Source organism: Polypterus senegalus, chromosome 9 (genome assembly GCF_016835505.1).
Source record: "Polypterus senegalus isolate Bchr_013 chromosome 9, ASM1683550v1, whole genome shotgun sequence".
In the NCBI taxonomy this organism is placed as follows: domain Eukaryota; kingdom Metazoa; phylum Chordata; class Cladistia; order Polypteriformes; family Polypteridae; genus Polypterus; species Polypterus senegalus.
The window spans coordinates 129,458,535-129,477,195 of NC_053162.1; the positions used below are offsets into that span (position 1 = coordinate 129,458,535).

The 18,661-nt window shown below is 38.6% G+C and overlaps 1 protein-coding gene across 1 annotated transcript in view; it reads right to left on the bottom strand.

The window, feature by feature from the left end:
- Positions 1 to 16,908: 16,908 nt before the first annotated feature.
- lcat (lecithin-cholesterol acyltransferase) overlaps positions 16,909 to 18,661 on the bottom strand; it is a 54,904-nt gene continuing 53,151 nt past the window's right edge. The window contains exon 6 of the mRNA XM_039763840.1: positions 16,909 to 17,698. Coding sequence (XP_039619774.1) covers positions 17,169 to 17,698 — 530 coding nt within the window. The 3' untranslated portion in view covers positions 16,909 to 17,168. The remainder of the gene's footprint in view (positions 17,699 to 18,661) is intronic.

Consider the following 18,661-nt stretch of genomic DNA (forward strand, 5'->3'; position numbering starts at 1 on the left):
GCACCACATCATTGGACATTGTGAATTCTGACCACAGACTTGTTGTTGCAACTCTTAGGACCCAGCTTAGGTCCAGTAGGTTACCTCTACTAGAAAAATGAGCCTGGACTTGGCCAGACTCCAAGGCCAGGCTGTTTCTAATGAGTTTGCAAGCAGTTTGTGTGAGGAACATTCAGATTTGGGTATGACTGTTGATCCTAATGTGATGTGGGAGACCTTCCATGACAAGACCCTGAAGGTTGCTGAGGGTTGTGTTGGTGTTATCTATTTTGTTCCTAGAAGGAGGTGTTTCATCTCGCAGGGCACCCTGGATATCATTGAGAGGAGTAGCAGCACATGGCTCAATGGCAATTTTGGTCTGTTCCGGGAACTGAGAAGGATGGCTGCGAGGGCTCTGAGGGCAGATAAAGAGGCATTTGTTAGAGGAATCTGTGAGCAAGTGACACACCATCTGTGGTCTAGCGACCCACGTCCTGCTTACAGAGGAATCGAAGCATTACGCACATCTGAATCTGTTCCTCAGAGAGTCGCAGTCAGGGCAGCTGATGGAATGGTCCTTGCAGATGACACTATAGTTGTGACCCACTGGGCTGGCTACTTTGAGCAGTTGTTCAAAGCTGATCCTCCGGCTAGGACGTTGGATACCTCTGGGTACACGGTTCTTGAGGCTGATCCTCCAATTAGCTATGAGCCACCCAATCTCACTGAGATTGCACAGGTGGTGAACCAGCTGAGGGGGGGAGAGGCTGCAGGGATCTGTGGTATCCGGGGTGAACTTCTCCAGGCTGGTGGTAAGGCTGTCCTCCTGGCATTGCAAGCAATCTTTGCTTCCATTTGGGAGACTGGCATCATCCCAACTGACTGGAAAACGGGACTTGTTGTCCCTATTTGGAAAGGGAAGGGTGGTCACCTGGATTGCAGCAACTACAGGGGATAATACTGCTTTCAGTGCCGGGTAAGGTCCTTGCTAGGGTCATCCTCAATAGGATCCGTGATCACTCGCTCACATACCAGCGACCGGAACAGTGTGATTTTACGCCTAAGAAGTCTATCGTCGACCACATCCTGGCACTGAGGGTTCTCATAGAGTGCAAACGCGAATATTGGCAGAGTTTCTTTGCAGGCTTTGTCGATTTTCACAAAGCATTCGACTCAGTTGATGTAGCTGCCCTGTGGGACATCCTGAGGGTTCGTGGGATCCCCTCAAGGTTGCTGGATATCATGGCTGGCCTGTACACTGGTACTGTGAGTGCTGTGCAGAGTGGAGGCAGGACCTCCACGTTTTTCCCAGTTGATTCTGGGGTTCGTCAGGAGTGTGTTCTTGCTCCTACTCTGTTCAATGCTTGTATGGACTGGGTGTTGGGCAAGGTCGTGGGGTCCAGCAGCTGTGGGGCATCTGTTTGTGAAGAAAGATTCACGGATCTTGACTTTGCTGACGATGCTGTGATCTTCGCGGAGTCAATGGAGGCTCTGATCATGGTGCTCACGAGACTGAGTGAGGAGTCTGAGTGTTTGGGCTTGTGAGTGACCTGGATAAAAACTAAGATCCAGGCCTTTAATGACCTCTTGGGCACAGCCATCAGCAGTGTGTCTGTTTGTGGAGAGAATGTCGACCTTGTTGAGAGGTTTACTTACATTTGCAGTGACATTCATGTCTCTGGTGGCTCTTCCTGTGAAGTCAGTAGATAGATTGGGAGAGCATGGGGGGTCATGAGGTCACTGGAAAGGGGTGTGTGGCACTCCCGATATCTATGCAAAAGGACAAAGATCCAAGTCTTTAGAGTCCTGGGGCTTCCTGTTTTGCTATATGTTTGTGAGGCATGGACGCTATCCAGTGACCTGAGATGAAGACTGGACTCCTTTGGTACTGTGTCTCTCCGGAAAATCCTTGTGTACCAATTGTTGTGTAGCGGTTGCTCATGGAGTCCCGAAGGAGGCACATTACCTGCATTGTGAGGGAGTGTCAGTTACGGCACTATAGCCATGTGACGCATTTCCCCGAGGGTGATCCGGCTTCGTAACATCTTCATTGTTGGGGCACCGAGTGGCTGGACCAAGCCAAGGGGTCACCCACGTAACACCTGTCTGCGGCAGATAGAGGGTCATTTCTGGAGGGTGGGATTGGACAGCATGTCTGCTTGGGGGGTTGCAAACCGGGATCCCGAGTTGTTTCGTCATGTAGTGGGTGCGGCAACACACTGTACCAGTGCATGCTCCCCAACTTGACTTGACTTGACTCATATAGTAAATTATTTATCTTTCAGATTTTAAGGGAAACAGAATATCTATTCCCATTGTATTGTGGTAGGTGGGTTAGGATTAATCTGGAACCAATGTAGAAAGCATTTTAAGACGGAGAAGCTTCTATCTGTGGCACCCCTGCAAGAGAACCACCTCTTTCAACCTTCACAAACATATGCAGTTTTTAATATCTGGAAAAAATTTGGAATTAACTTGCTTAGAGATCTTTATATAGACAACGTCTTTGCATCCTATGAACAATTACCTTCCAAATTTAACATTCCAGCTACACATTTCTTTCACTATCTTCAAATCAGGAACTTTGTTAAACAGAACCTTCCAGATTTTCCTCATCTTGCACCCTCATCCACGCTGGAAAAAATATTGCTCAATCTCAAGAAATTAGACTCCATCTTGACAATATATAAAATCATTTTACAATCCCTTCCTTTCAAAGATCCAAGAGGACACTGAGAAAAGATCTCTCAATTAATATATCAGAAAAGGAGTGGAAAGTAGCAATGCAGAGAATTCACTCGAGCTCCATATGCGCAAAGCATACAATTATACAACTCAAAATTATATATCGAGCACATCTGTCTCGACTAAAACTCTCCAAAATGTTTCCAGGGCATGATCCAACCTGCAAACGTTGCAACCAAGCCCCAGCCTCACTGGGTCACATGTTCTGGGCCTGCACCAAATTAACATTATTCTGGACAAAAAGTTTTAATTACCTTTCAGACAGCCTTGGACTCACAATCCCTTCTAACCCATTAACAGCTGTGTTTAAGGGTTCTTCCAGAGGGGCTTAAAGTGGAGAAGGACAAACAAATTGTGATGGCATTCACTACACTCTTGGCACGCAGACTCATTCTGATAAACTGGAAGAACCCAAACTCTCCTCTTTTAAGTCAGTGGAAAACCGATGTGTTATATTATTTGAAATTGGAAAAAATCAAATACTCAGTTAGAGGATCCGTACAGACTTTTTTCAAAACATGGCAGGATCTAATCAGTAATATTTTAAAATAAGTTTATAAAGCACAGAGAATTTATTAATTTAGGTATGTTCACAAGCCTTAAATTTTACACCGTTTGGCTTGCTCTGTCTCTCAGGGGTGGGGATCGGTCTGTTCTTAACTCAATTATTCTTTTTGTAAAAACTTGATTGCTTTGTATGGATTGTAGTAAAATTAATAAAAAAAAAAAAGGATTAATCTAGCTAAGCAAGATATGTTAATGTTATCACAATAAACTGTTCATTAAGCATTTTTGTCCTGTAAGGTTTTATACCAAATAGTATAAATCCTTAAACGTTTTTATTAAAGTAATGCTAAAGCAAGGGGCATTGCTAGGAGCCAATGAATTAAATAAACCACATATATGAAAACATAGCTGATAATTAAGGACTTATGTCGTTAAATATGTCTAAAACTAAAAGCAGTAAAAGAAATAATTTATTAGATTATGATCTAGATTATGAAGAACGATATGAGAGGCTTGAGAGGCTTAAGTGGCTGAAAACTCAGAAGGACTGAGGTAGCCTTGTCTAGAACCTTTGTAAACCTGAAAACACTAAGAAATTGCAAGGATTACCACTATAGAGGTTTAGAGTTTAGAATCTTAATTATACTAACATAACCCTCACCAACATCCACTGAGCACAGAACCTACCAAAAAACATTAAAACATTGCTAGCAATAGTCAGCAACCTCTAGCTCTTCCCATACTGTTTATATGCCTTAACAGAATATAAAAAACATGTAAACAAAGCAGAACAAATTAAAACTAACCAATGAAGGCACACAATCCTCCCACATCACCGCCAACATTTCAGTATGGACAGCTGTTTCTTCAGTCCAGGTAGTGATGGTGCCTACCTGTATTTCCATGTCATGGATTTTTTTAATTGCTGGGGTTATAGTCTTTCTACAATGAACCATTGCAGAATGAAGTAATTGGCCAAACTTAATATTAAGGGCATTGGACAAGATGGATTGCGATGAGATATATTGAGCTTATCGCACCCGTCCATTATAAAGTAGGAGTTATACAAGGATATGACTAACTATGGCCAATTCTTTTTTAAGGAATTCAATGTAGTCTCCTTTACCAGAGTTCTTTTTTATACTCATCATGCAAACTGTGTTTATGTAGTTCCTGTCATCCAGCTCTGTATGTTTGTTATACTGAGGCATTACCTGAACATCCGGCATTTTAATCTGTTTGTCTGATGGAATAAGATTTACATTGAATCACAATTGATCAGATCCTGATTGACTGCAAACTTCATGTTTTCAAAAAGAGCATCCATGTTTGATTTGCAAAAGACAATGGAGACTTCAAAGTGAGACCTTCTCAAGCCAGATGACATCTTCCAACTTCAAATGGGAAGTGAGATGCTCAAGTTTATTAATATTGCAGCTTTAAAATAATTTGAGAAATAAAGAGGTTAGTCATCAGGGGTGTTGTGATGTGAAATTTTGCATACAAGTTGATAAATATTTTGTATGTCTTTATTTGTAATTTAGACAAAGCAATGTAATATTAGTGTTACATTATAGATAATAACAGCAATGGTTTGATGGTTTAAGAACCCCTTCCCCCCTTTAGGACTGAGTCTCTTTGTAATTTTACGACAGGGTTGGGGGAAATGCCTCAAACAAGTTTGACCAATATTTCTCTACTGAAGTCTCTCTCATTCCCCACAGGAAAGCCAGGCTGCCTAACTGCCAAGCTTTACCTTAACACATGGTTTTGGGGGCAGGTGTGAAGATGTTCTATCCCTCCATTGGTCTTAAGTACGGCTGTTTGGAACTGGCTGGTATCAAAAAGCCTTTAAGTACCATGATGCCCTATTGGCTGTAGGGGTTGGATAGAAAACCTATAAATTTGCTTGCTTTGCCTCACTCTCTCTCTCTTACTAAACTGAAGAAAGACCATCTCACACCATGAACTGAAAAGGACAAGACAATGATTAGCACAGCTTAGTAGCCATATTGAGGCAGGCATACGGCCTGTTCTGAAGAAAGCTGGCCACAAATGAGCTAGAGACATTTTTAAGTAACTAGCAAGTCTGTTTGCCACCTGAAACTACAGTATACATCACCATTTATCAGGTTGTATGGTTACCAGTATTCAAATGTACTTTGCATATTGTTATTATTTATGAATATTATCAATAATACATTGTTTAAATTGTAACTTAACTCCTGCTTGCCTTTTACTATACATAATTTCCTGAGGTTATAAATGTAGAAGGGAAGGTAGGGAGAAGTTATATGGTACAGTACCTTATAAACAGTGGTACGTCTGGGAGATTTGAGGCATTCTGACAAAGGCTACATATTAATAATACAAAAGGGGAAAGTTAACTCTATCAATACAAAACAAGGGGTTATTTCAGCACACATTTATTTTTCAACAAGGGTCAAAAAGTTCTCCTGGTAGCATATTTTGTGTGAATATTAAACTACCAAATTTCAATCTACTCGCTATATATAAAATCCTAAGCCTAAAAGTGCAACAATTTTATGTGACTTTTTATGTCACTTTTTTGTCACACTTTAAATCGGGCTTATTTTAAAACCTACATATATATGTTTGGTATCATTCTTTTCAGAATCTATCAAACTTTAATGTGATATTATTAGATTGTCAGCTTCTTATTCAGTTTTTAAATTATAAACTAAAAATTATCAAGAACTCACATCCCGCAAGATGAGACTTTGTGCCAACAGATTTAACCACGCCCACAGCCAGAAATAAAAGACAAAGTTTTTTTGACAAATACAGCTGCTGTACAGGCTTTTAAATGTTTGAAGCGCCGCACAAAATGCAGATCATGCGGCATGGCAGCAGCAGCCATCCAGCAGCTGATCGAGCAAAGAGGAGGTAAAAAAAAATGTATTTGTTTCCCATTGTAACACCTTTTAAGGAGGAGCGACAGCGTCTCCTTGGGGTTTGTTCAGCCCCCCTCTTCACAACATGAGCGGCAGAGATGCGAAGTGGCTGGCGCATAGTGCAGGCAAGGGGATTTGGCAAGCACATCAAGCAGGGGGAGTAAGCCACCTAGTTTGATTATAATTAATAGCAACTTGTGTACAGAGCAAAGCAAACTGTGAGGATTTAGGGCAGGATTTTCTTACCATGGGTATCCAAGTGGGTTTATTTCAGTCTGATTGCTAGTGTGTTAAACTTGAACTTGATTGCAAGTTTCTCAGTCCACTTGAAGAACCTGAAGTTAGGCAGCGCTATTATCCCAATTGACACCATTCTTTAGATTGTTGAATTTTTTTTTTAATCAGTGGCAAGTTTGTATTTCAAATTAACAAAGTTATAACCGTGTCCAATTTTTAAACAAAATAATATATTTTGGAAAACAATAAGATACTATATTTTAAAATGCACTGGAAAAATAAAGCAATTGTGAAAGAATATCCACTTTAATAAAGTTGATTCTTTCAGCTAATGTAAGACAATTTTGACTAGTTGATGAAATCTTGTTCTAAACATTCCACCCATCTGTTAAAAGTTAAATTTAAACAGTCTTTAAATCATGTAATTAGGATTCATAAGTGTGTTAACTACAGTGAGATAGTTACTAAAAAATCACCAAATATAAGCTCAAATTTGAAAAATTTCCCATGTTCAATTTAATAAATCTGTTTTACAAACGTGATTTCTCTTGCGTAGGATCATAAGAACTTGTAAGCAAGAGTTACAAGGATAATGAACGTAAATTAAAGTGCAAACATTTATTGATTATTTAAAATTAGCCATCTACTCAATGGAAAACAGTGAGAGAAATCAATCAAGAAATAAAAAGCAGCAACAATAATAAAAAATAATGCACACATATCTAATGCTTTTGTTTAATTTATTCAGTGTTCACTAATTGTGGAAAGATGTGGAACATGGTTGTTTCCCTCTTCTGGTTCTTAGTGAAGGTCTGGTCCTACTGTTAGTGGGAAAGTATCAAAATTCTCTATTGTGACCCATCCATTCTTAAACCACAATCATTCTTGGCAAAAAAATACTTCCAATTAGAAATTTAGTCAAGAACGCACTATATTCTCCAACAGACATTGCCACAATATTTAATTTTTTAAAAGATTTTTTTTACATTTTTTAAGTCAAGCAAAATGACATCTTTTATTGGCTAACTAAAACGATTACAATATGCAAGCTTTTGAGGCAACTCAGGCCCCTTCTTCAGGTAAGATGCAATACAGAGACTGAAAATAGAAAACCTTTAAGTGAGACATCTGAGATGTCAAAAACTAATAAATCTCTCAAGGCTAAGATTCAGTTAGCAAGAGGGGAGAGCAATATCTTTTGATAAGATTACTGTCCAATAAAGTCTTTTGGAAATTCTTTTTTTCAATACAATGTGGATCTGTAGGCAGGTTGTCTATTATTACAAACTACAGGAAGACCCCACAGATCTCTACAAGAAGGAACTTAAAAAGATAGTAAGTAGCCTTCCTCTTGAAATCAGGGATCATGTAAACAGTTTAATTCCTGAAAATCCTAAAATGGGTGCTTCCTAAGAAGGGAACCCAGGAAAGCCTATATTTCAGGAATTGGTTCCCTTACAGACAATATCTCAGGATGCATGGAGCACATGCTTAAACCCCTCGCCCACAATACAACTAGCTACATCCAGGACACACTGATTTCTTGAAAAAAACTCTCTGGTATAGGCCCCTTACCTGAGGGAACCTTACTGGCCACGATGGATGTTGAGGCACTTTACACAAACATCCCCCATGATGATAACATATTAGCCTGTGAAAGTGCCTTAAACAACATGAATTACCTACAGAGTCAGTTATACAAATGATAAAATTCACTCTGACACACAATTTATTTTCATTTGGACAAGGCTTCTACTTGCAACAAATGGGTATTGCAATGGGCTGTCGGTTTGCACCACACTATGCAAACCAATTTATGGCAAAATTGGAGGAAGATTTTATATCAACGTACGTCTTAAAACCAATGTTATATCTCCATTACATACTGTAGATGACATCATCATAATGTGGAATACCAGTGAAAAGGACCTCCTCCACTTTCATAATGAATATAATTCTTTCCATCCCAACATAAAGATGAACCTTAATTACTCAAAAACAGAAGTCAGCTTCCTTGATGCGCTGTTCAACTGAAAGATCACACTCGCGTAACTTCTTGTTTTTCACAAACCGACGGACAGTTGGACCTACCTGAGAAGTGATAGGTTCCACCCCAAGCATATAAGGCACTCCATTATTTTCAGCCAAGCAATATGTTACAACCATATTATACCCCCAAAACAACAGACACTCAAATAAGAAGAGCTACTGCCATACCCAGAGACAACCTTCTGGAATATAAAATCAAAGACAACAAGAAGCACATTTCCCTTGTTGTCACCTACAACTCACATCTTGAAGCACTTCGAAAAATTTTTTTTTTTTTTTTTAATTTTTATTTATTCATTTTATTACAATCAATACATAGCAATCAAGTTTTTACAAAAAAAAGAATTATGTTAAGAACAGATCGATCCCCACCCTTGAGAGAGAGAGCGAGCCAAACGGTGTAAAATTTAAGGCTTGTAAAAATACCTAAATTAATAAATTCTCTGTGCTTTATAAACTTATTTTAAAATATTACTGATTAGATCCTGCCATGTTTTGAAAAAAGTCTGTACAGATCCTGTAACTGAGTATTTGATTTTTTCCAATTTTAAATAATATAACACATCGGTTTCCCACTGACTTAAAAGAGGAGAGTTTGGGTTCTTCCAGTTTATCAGAATAAGTCTGCGTGCCAAGAGTGTAGTGAATGCAATCACAATTTGTTTGTCCTTCTCCACTTTAAGACCCTCTGGAAGAACCCCAAACACAGCTGTTAATGGGTTAGGAGGGATTGTGAGTCCAAGGCTGTCTGAGAGGTAATTAAAATTTTTTGTCCAGAATAATGTTAATTTGGTGCAGGCCCAGAACATGTGACCTAGTGAGGCAGGGGCTTGGTTGCAACGTTTGCAGGTTGGATCATGCCCTGGAAACATTTTGGAGAGTTTTAGTCGAGACAGATGTGCTCGATATATAATTTTGAGTTGTATAATTGTATGCTTTGCGCATATGGAGCTTGAGTGAATTCTCTGCATTGCTACTTTCCACTCCTTTTCTGATATATTAATTGAGAGGTCATTTTCCCAGTGTCCTCTTGGATCTTTGAAAGGAAGGGATTGTAAAATGATTTTATATATTGTAGAGATGGAGTCTAATTCCTCAAAATTGAGCAATATTTTTTCCAGCGTGGATGAGGGTGCAAGATGAGGAAAATCTGGAAGGTTCTGTTTAACAAAGTTCCTGATTTGAAGATAGTGAAAGAAATTTGTAGCTGGAATGTTAAATTTGGAATGTAATTGTTCATAGGATGCAAAGACGTTGTCTATATAAAGCTCTCTAAGCAAGTTAATTCCAAATTTTTTCCAGATATTAAAAACTGCATAAAAAATTATAAAAGAACTTCAGCCAATGCTAAACAATGGCGAAACGCTGAAAAATGGATTTCCAGAACCACCCCTTCCGGCATACAGACAATCACCAAACCTTCAGCAACTAATTGTCCAATGCTCCCTAAGTGAACCAACAGAAAATGGCACGACTCCCTGCCTACAGAAAAGATGTAAAATGTGTCCTTACATTTATGAATACAGACCATGTAGTTATGCCACACTGCCGACTAGAACATTGCATAAATGGATCATATTCCTGCAGATCATCTAATGTGGTCTTCCTAATTGTCTGTATGAAATGTCCCGACACTGCACTCTATGTGGGAGAAACTGCACAAACACTCCACCAAAGAATGAATTTACACAGGTTCCACATTAATCACGGCAACACAGATGTTTCTGTAGCAGCTCACTTCAACAGCCATGGACACTGCGAGAGGGACTTTAATGTCACAGTACTTATGGGCAACTTCAGAACACAGCAAGAGAGAAAAGAATGAGAAGTTAAACTCATGCTAAAATTTAACACATTATAACATGGTTTAAATACAGACAAGAGTTTTATGGCCAGATATGAGGATTTGTGTGCATCTCTCGGATTGACACAGACAACCTGACTACAGATCCACATTGTATTGAAAAACTCACCAGAAACTTCAAAAGACTTTGTTGGACAGTTACCTTATCAAAAGATCTTGCCTATACATTGTTCTCCTCTCTTACTAAAAAAATCTTAGCCTGAAGAGGTCTGTTCATTTTTCACATCTAAGATGTCTCACTTAAAGGTTTTCCAATGCCGTATCTGTCCTAGTGTCTATATAAACACAGGGAATTCCAGTCTCTGTATTACTGTACATCTTGCCTGAAGAAGGGGCCTGAGTTGCCTCGAAAGCTTGCATATTTTTATCTCTTTAGTTAGCCACTAAAAGGTGTCATTTTGCTTAACTTCTCACTACATTCATAATGGTACAACAGCCTAGTACTACATTTTTTAAAATAATTATTTCTTATAGAACTAGGAATGATTCAAGAACAAGGTGTTATGCCTTCAGAATGTGGATGTGGAGCGGCATTTGCTGTGTACCTGCTATTGAAATATAAGAAGGGCTGCAATCTGTGGTTGAAGGTGCTAAATTTGAAAAAGCCACATAAGGACTCAAATGTGTGCCCCTTACATGTTGCGGAAAACCAACTGACAGTTACTGATAGAAAGTGGATTTGAATGATCTCCTAATAAAAAAAAGGCTTGTTTCAATCTTTTGCCAGCCTCACGTCAATGAGCAAAAGCTTGGCTGCACAGCACTTTGTATTGCTCCCATACTACTTTAGAGTGCTGTGCTCAAAGCATATAGTGTGTGATATTTGAAGGTTCATTACCTATTAGTATGGTTTTCCTTTTACGATTGATGGTATAAAAGTCTAAATTGAACATGTCAAAATATTGGCTAGGTCAGCAGATGGTTCAGAGGCTCACAATTTATCCAGTATCTAAATCTGTATTACTTTATGATCATATGTGAAAAAAAAAACAACCCAGGCAGGAGATGATGTGTGTAGTCAGTGGAAATTAATCACTTTTTCAGAGTAAGCCTACTCCACTGTATACAACTCTCACATAGAAGTTCAGTTTGGTGGTACAGACGGACCTCCTGCTAAATGAGTTTGGAGAAATGATGCTTTCAGCTGTATTCGATTTGACAGTAAACACCTACGCATGCTGAGATATGATGTAAAATTATAATAATAAAGGAAATAGCCTTGCCTTATACAAAATGCTATGGTGCTGCAACATGACTTTCCCTGTCAAGCAATGCAGGAGCAACCTGCAGTTTCAACAGTGCCACCTGACCACCCACACAGCATGGTTCTCACCTTTATTTGAACCTTTGTTTTCAAAACCAAAAACTCCATGTCATTCACAGGGTTCAGGGGAACTTAACCTATTTTGTTTCTATGAAGGTATGCTTTGGGGCTCTTTTAATTTTTCTTCATCTCACTGTTCACTGAGAGGGCTGAAACAAAGTAAATAAAAATATTCCTATACATCACTAGCATAAGCCATTCTCAGTTTATCAGATGTTGAGTTGGAACCATTTGATTTGATTAGATTAGATTAAATAAAGTTTATTAATCCCAAGGGGGAATTCAGAAGCATGCAGCAGAAGAAACATAAAACACAAGGATACAGACTCACAGGACAGATAATACAGACAATCAATCAATCAATCCATAAATAAATAAATAAATAAATAAATGTATATTGTGCAGAAATATCAGAATGAATTTAAGGACTATTTTGGAAAGAAGTATTGAACCCAGCCACAGGGGATTCACAAACCAGTGTGTTTCTTCAGGCCGGTCCCAAGCCCAGAGAAATGGGGAGGGTTACGTCAGGAAGCTCCACACAACTGTTGTTATAGTTCTTCCCTTGTCCAGAAACGGTTACATCAGCTTTATGATCTTAGTCTCGGAAAGTCTTTCTCCTGTAGGGTGACTGGAATCTTTTCCTGAATAAGATCAAACACAGTTGCGTAGGGTGCGACAGGAGCTTCCACATGCAGCTAAAGCCACTTCAGTAGACATGTAATGTGTCAGCATGCCTGTGTCGATGAAACAGAGGAAGCTCTGCAGTCTACTTGTGACTTTACACTGTAGAAAGATAAGTAAATAAATCAAGGTAAATACCGTTCAATCAAACTTTTATATAAGTAACATATACATGTTTTCTTATATAAAGACCATCACAAAACATAATTACAAACAGGACTTTGTATGATACCTTGACAAGCTCTGTAAGACCTACTTTTTCTTTGAAGGACAGGTGTGGTGAAGGCAGACTGAATGGCAGGATGACGCCGACCTGTTGCTGCATCCAAAGGTGCCATCTTTCACCTTTACGCTTGGTGCAGTTGCGTTGTTCTTATATGTGAGTAAAGGTTTCTTGCAGGGAGGGCTTCTGTTCTCTTTCTCTGATACAGAACCCTCGTACTCATCTGAGTTCACCTCTGCTATAGCACATCTTTATTTGAAAACATCAGTGTCAGATCGGGGTGAGCGTGAACGTGACTGAAACAATAAAACTGAATTAAAAAAAATGCTAACCTTTACAAGTAAATTTACACCAGCTGTTACATAGTCAAATGTCTTTATTCAATAATAGTAAGAATAAGAGCAACTCACTTCTCAAAACAGAGGTGTCCAGGAACGGACCACGAACGAGTCAGCAGTTCTTACCGCTGCACCACCAAAGCAGTTGTATTAAGGGCATGTCAATGTCACACCCTAACACGAATTCTTTTTCTGCAGTTATATTCTTGAATAGTTATATTCTTGATTAAAAGCACACTTGTTTTATTATACTTGTACATTTTGTGAAAGTGTTTACTTGATTTTTGGACTTCAGGTTTCACACATTATACACTTCATGTTTACATTTTGCTCTGAAACTGTTTTAGGAAAAGTCTGTCAAAGGTCTCCATGATGTATGAATTAAAGGCAACTGGTCTGAAGTCCTTGGGATCACTGCAATGTCCTTTCTTTGGCGTTGGGACCACACAGGATGTTTTCCACAGCTGGGTAACCTCCTGAAAATTCAGGGAAAGGTAGAACAGGTGCTGAAGGACTTCACACAGCTGGATGGCACATGTTTTCAGCACCCTGGAACTGATTCCATCTGACTCTGAAATCTTGTTTATGCAGAGTTTTCTCAGCTCTCTCTCCACTTGATCAGTAGTGACGGACAGTCCAGAAGTGGGTTGTTAATTAATATGATGTTGATAAATGTGTATAATTGTGCTGCCATATTGGCCGATATTTACTTTTGTAGCCTTAATCAAGAAGATATCAGCAAGAGTGAAAGGGAAGGTCTACAGGACGGTAGTGAGACCAGCTATGTTATATGGGTTGGAGATGGTGGCACTGACCAGAAAGCAGGAGACAGAGCTGGAGGTAGCAGAGTTAAAGATGCTAAGATTTGCACTGGCTATGACGAGGATGGATAGGATTAGAAATGAGTACATTAGATGGTCAGCTCAAGTTGGACTGTTGGGAGACAAAGTCAGAAAGGCGGGATTGAGTTGGTTTGGACATATGCAGAGGAGAGATGCTGGGTATATTGGGAGAAGGATGCTAAGGATAGAACTGCCAGGCAAGAGAAAAAGAGGAAGGCCTAAGAGAAGGTTTATGGATGTGGTGAGAGAGGACATGCAGGTGATGGGTGTAACTGAACAAGATGCAGAGGACAGAAAGATATGGTACAAGATGATCCTTAACGGGAGCATCTGAAAGAAGAAGAAGAAGTCTTAATCAAGAAGTTGTGATGTGTTATAGCAGAAAAGTTGTCATGAATAAGATAATTAGCTGAATAACTGTCTTAAATATTAGATTCATAATTATGTTTTTTTCCTATTTAGGTTAAACTTTAGCAACAGGCACTACAGACTCAATTCTAGCCAGATTGAAATGATGATTAAACGAACAAACAACCAAATAAATAAATAAATAAAGGGATGGGCTCTATTTAATCAAACAACTTGTTGTAGCGAGTGCCCTGAATGTTTGGGACCCAACTGGCAGGGTGGTACATAAGACTAACATATAAAATAGATACATTTTCTTTTATGGATTCTCTTAATTGATACATCAAAATAGGACAATGGCAGTTACAAAGAAACAAAGTTCATAAGTTAATTACAAAAAATATATATTTAGTCATGAACAATATGACTGGGATGCATCTCAGCAATTATCCAGTGCAGAATCAAAAATTAACACTATACAAAAACAAAATTTTTTCAAATTGTTCATCAGTATCATTTTTATTTTGTTATTTAATAGAACTTATAAAAGTACTTAGAAAATTGCAATTGCAAATTTATTTTTAAAAAGATAACAACCTCATAGTTCTATAAAATATTAAAGGCCTTTCCTGGTAAGCTTGGTTATGTAATTTTTTATGGATGCAAATAATTTCTCTATTAGCTTCAACACAGCCAAAAACATTTACAATTAAAAAGAACATTTGAAATGTATGCAAACACTTGATTTCCTACACATACCAGATGTAAGTATTATCCTCAGCAAGGGTTTGTGTGTTTTTAAAATTAATTAAGTCCTGATAGTTATGAATGCCTGCTATACACATCATAAAAAGAAGACACTTAGTATGCTAAAGGCACTGTCAGATTGCATTTAATCAAATTTTAAAGATGAGATCAGTTTCTGCATTTAATTTAAATCCTTCGTCAAAGACATAATTTCCTGATACTAAAGTTAATCTATTAGTTCAGAAATGGCCAGTGATGGAAGATTTCCTTTTGTAAAATGGATATTTGTTCTGCAGTTTCCAGATGATTTTCATAAATGCTTTAATGTGAAAGCAGTTATGATGATTAAAATATGAACATACACATTTTATTTTAATTGGCGGGCTACATTCTGGGTCAAACGCATATGCAATTATTATTAATTAGCTGATTGAATAAAAAGAAATCAAAATTGTAAAAATGCTGGCACAGAATTACAATAAAGAAAAAATGATGAGAAAAATTAAAAGGTACTTCATTTATGGGCTAGGAAAACAAACACATTTGGATTCATCTAATATACACAGCAGAGTCGATGTATGTATGTGTGTATGTGTGTTTGTTTGTCTGCCATGCACCAAACTGGGGATGGGGCTCCTTTGTAACCAGGAGAAGGTCATATTGTATGTTTGGTTGGGAAAAATGTTCATTTTGAAGCGCAGGCCACCCTTTCACCGACACAACGTTCGGCACACATCCCTGTACTTATCATCGACAAGATGGCCACACGTTGCAACAGACGTTCACCGCGGTGCCATCTAGTGGCAGCTTTGGTCTCTGAGCGGTGCTCTTTACCCATGTTTCTTTAAATTGCCAAGAGATGGTCGAAGTGTCCAAGTATGAGAAGGCCGACTGATTTGATCAGGTGAAGGGGAACTGCCGTATGGATGTAAAATGTGAACGACCCAGTGCACGTGACCGGCTGGCACACCAGTGTTTCCGCGGGTCACACTCCCACACGCACTGATAGTGCTGTATTTCATTTGCCAACGTCCGTTATATGCAAGCACATTTGAACACAGACTCGCCTTAAAAAGACAGCATCCTTCCCCCACCATTTACCCCAGACGCAGCACCGGTTATATGTCACTTCTCTCTATAGTTACCATCGCCAACGTCTGTTAGCAGCATGGTTCAACACATACGCTCCTTACAAACACTTTCTGACATATTGTAAATAAGGTAACTTCATCTCACTGTGGTGCTTATTCCATATGTAATACCATGTAACACATTATAATTGTCCTGCTTTTTGCTAATATACCCATGCCACCAAAAAAAAACATGTAGAATTAGAACGTCCACTTCAGATGCCAGAACAAAGTCTATTTCAAAGTCGTCTCAAACGCCACAGCAGACAGAATCCAGAGTGGAAGAACTTACAATAAAATGTGAATCAGAAAACTGTTTGTTCTATTTCTTTGTTCTGTTTCTTTCATTTGGGAAATTCACAGTTATACATTCCCGGGCAATGCTGGGTACTCCTGCTAGTTTTGTTATAAAATAAAGGAGCACTCTTGCTGAGAGTTTCTGGTTTTACAAATATCATAAACCATACATTTATTTGTAATCATATTTATCAGATCAAAATCACAGGTTTGACTTTAATAGTAGCTCATGTTCCATAGTTCAAGGCATATGCTACCCATAATTACCATATTCTTCGAGTCATCTGACATTCAGCCCTCCATCCTCCATTTTCTAGCACAGGGGCCCCAGGTACTTGACCCTGTTCTGGCTGCTTTGGGAACAAACAAGAAACCAACTCATGCAGCATGCAGTCAAAAACACACACTACAGGGCCTATTTAAAATGTGTAATTAGCCTTGGATGCACAACGTTGGGATGGGGGTTAGATGCTGGAGTAGTTGGAGAAAACTCAAGAGACCACCATTTTAATGAAGGTTTCCAGACCTGTAATGGCTGTAATTCTAACCACTGCACAATCACACAACATCCATCCATTCAACCCATGGAGAGGTGCCCTGGTACTTACCTTGTATCCAATACTGCTAGAATACTGTCACCACCTAACAACAATAAAACATGTGGAGTAGACAACGTAAATCCAATTTGATATGATGACTGTTACTTCACTTTAATAATACTTTCAATAATAGTTAAAAAGAAAACAGAAAAAAATCAACATGTTACAAAGGAATCATTAATATTTTGTTAAATGTGGCTAAAAGTTCTCAGTCCTTCTGAAAAAATTAGTAGTCAAACCACAAACAAGTACAAAGATGGAAAATGAACATCTGGCAGTAGAATATTGTGCTTTGGTGACGCTGAGGTCCAGCTTGTGAAAATTCAGAGGCTCCATTAGGTCAAGGCCCTTTAAATTTCCCTTCTAGAATCTCTTGTATACAATTAAGGCTTCTGCTGCTAAAGACAATGTCCAAGTGTTGCATACCATGAAACTCAATAACATGGACTGGCTTATCCTGTTTGCCAATCCATCGTTTGCAAAGCTCCATGCTTCGAGTGCCCACTGTGTCATCACCATCATCATACAGGATATTAATAGGATCTGCATTTGGAAAATTCTCATCATAGATATATGTAACTGGAGTTGGTAGGCCCGTCCCATACATGCAGTAAACTTCTACACCAGGAGGTTGGAGGTCGGCTATTAAGTTTTTGGTGTCTTCCCACATGTACCAGCCATCTTCAAAGTTGATGTCATGGAAGAAGCGCTGGTAGTCATTATATGTGTAGTTGAAAGTAGGAGTAGAAATGAAGACATGATCTGTAGGCCAGCTGAGGTCACTAGGAATCATCCAAGGGTTGCTGGTGGTCATCCGTTGCTTCTCTCTAATTTTTATATTTGACACAAATGGAATCCCATCATTTTCACCTGCATTAACAAGAGGAAACATAATTCATGACAGTGATTTATACAGAATTTTATGACAGGTGTGGGTACTGCTAAAAAGGGGAGAAAAACAAGTTGCATTTTTGTGATATGGTAGTGCCTGATTAATCATTACATTCAGTTGTCATTTTAAATGAAAATAAAGAGAAATAGTAAATAAGTGAGGGCTCTTTCTTAGTATTCCTAGCTCAGTATAATGACAAGGAAAATTCAAAATGAAAAATAATCAAGAAATTAGTAAAACAAAGGACATTAGCAAGGGTCAAACAAAGGGTTAACACAAAAATGGTGAGAAACAGAGAGAGAGAGAGAAATTGATAAAAGAACAAAAATAATAAATCCTACTACATCATGTAAAGCACTTTGAGCAACATCATTTGTATGAAAATGTGCTATATAAATAAATGTTGTTGTTGTACTGTCTAGCAGGGCCAATCTTTAAGTACCCTGACTATCATGTAGGGTGGCTGGCCCTCTGTCCCACCAAAGTACCCATCAATGAGTTCCATTGCATCTCTCATCTGCCTCTCTCTCTCTCTTTCCTGTTACCTCTCTCTTTCCTTCTTCTTGTCAAACAGAGGGAGTTATACAGGTACACTTAATATGTGCAGACATATGGCCTCCACATAACTCTGGGCCCTTGGTCCAAATTCCAAAAATTACCATGAAATGAACTGCTGTTTTAGTACCTTTTAGTAACTGGCAAGGCTATACTTTTTGAAATTATGAAACAAATTTTAAAAAAAGAAGTTATAGATTGTCATTCATGTCAACTCAAGTTCACAAGGCTTTAGGGCTTTGGTTTCATTTTATTATCAACATTTCATTTATTTTGTTTTATTTTCTTACATGTATCTTCCAGTTGGGCCCTAAGGCGTAGCTCTGTGTGTTGACAGTACACCAGTGGGCCAGACTGGCAAGGATGTCACAAAACACCCATTTGAA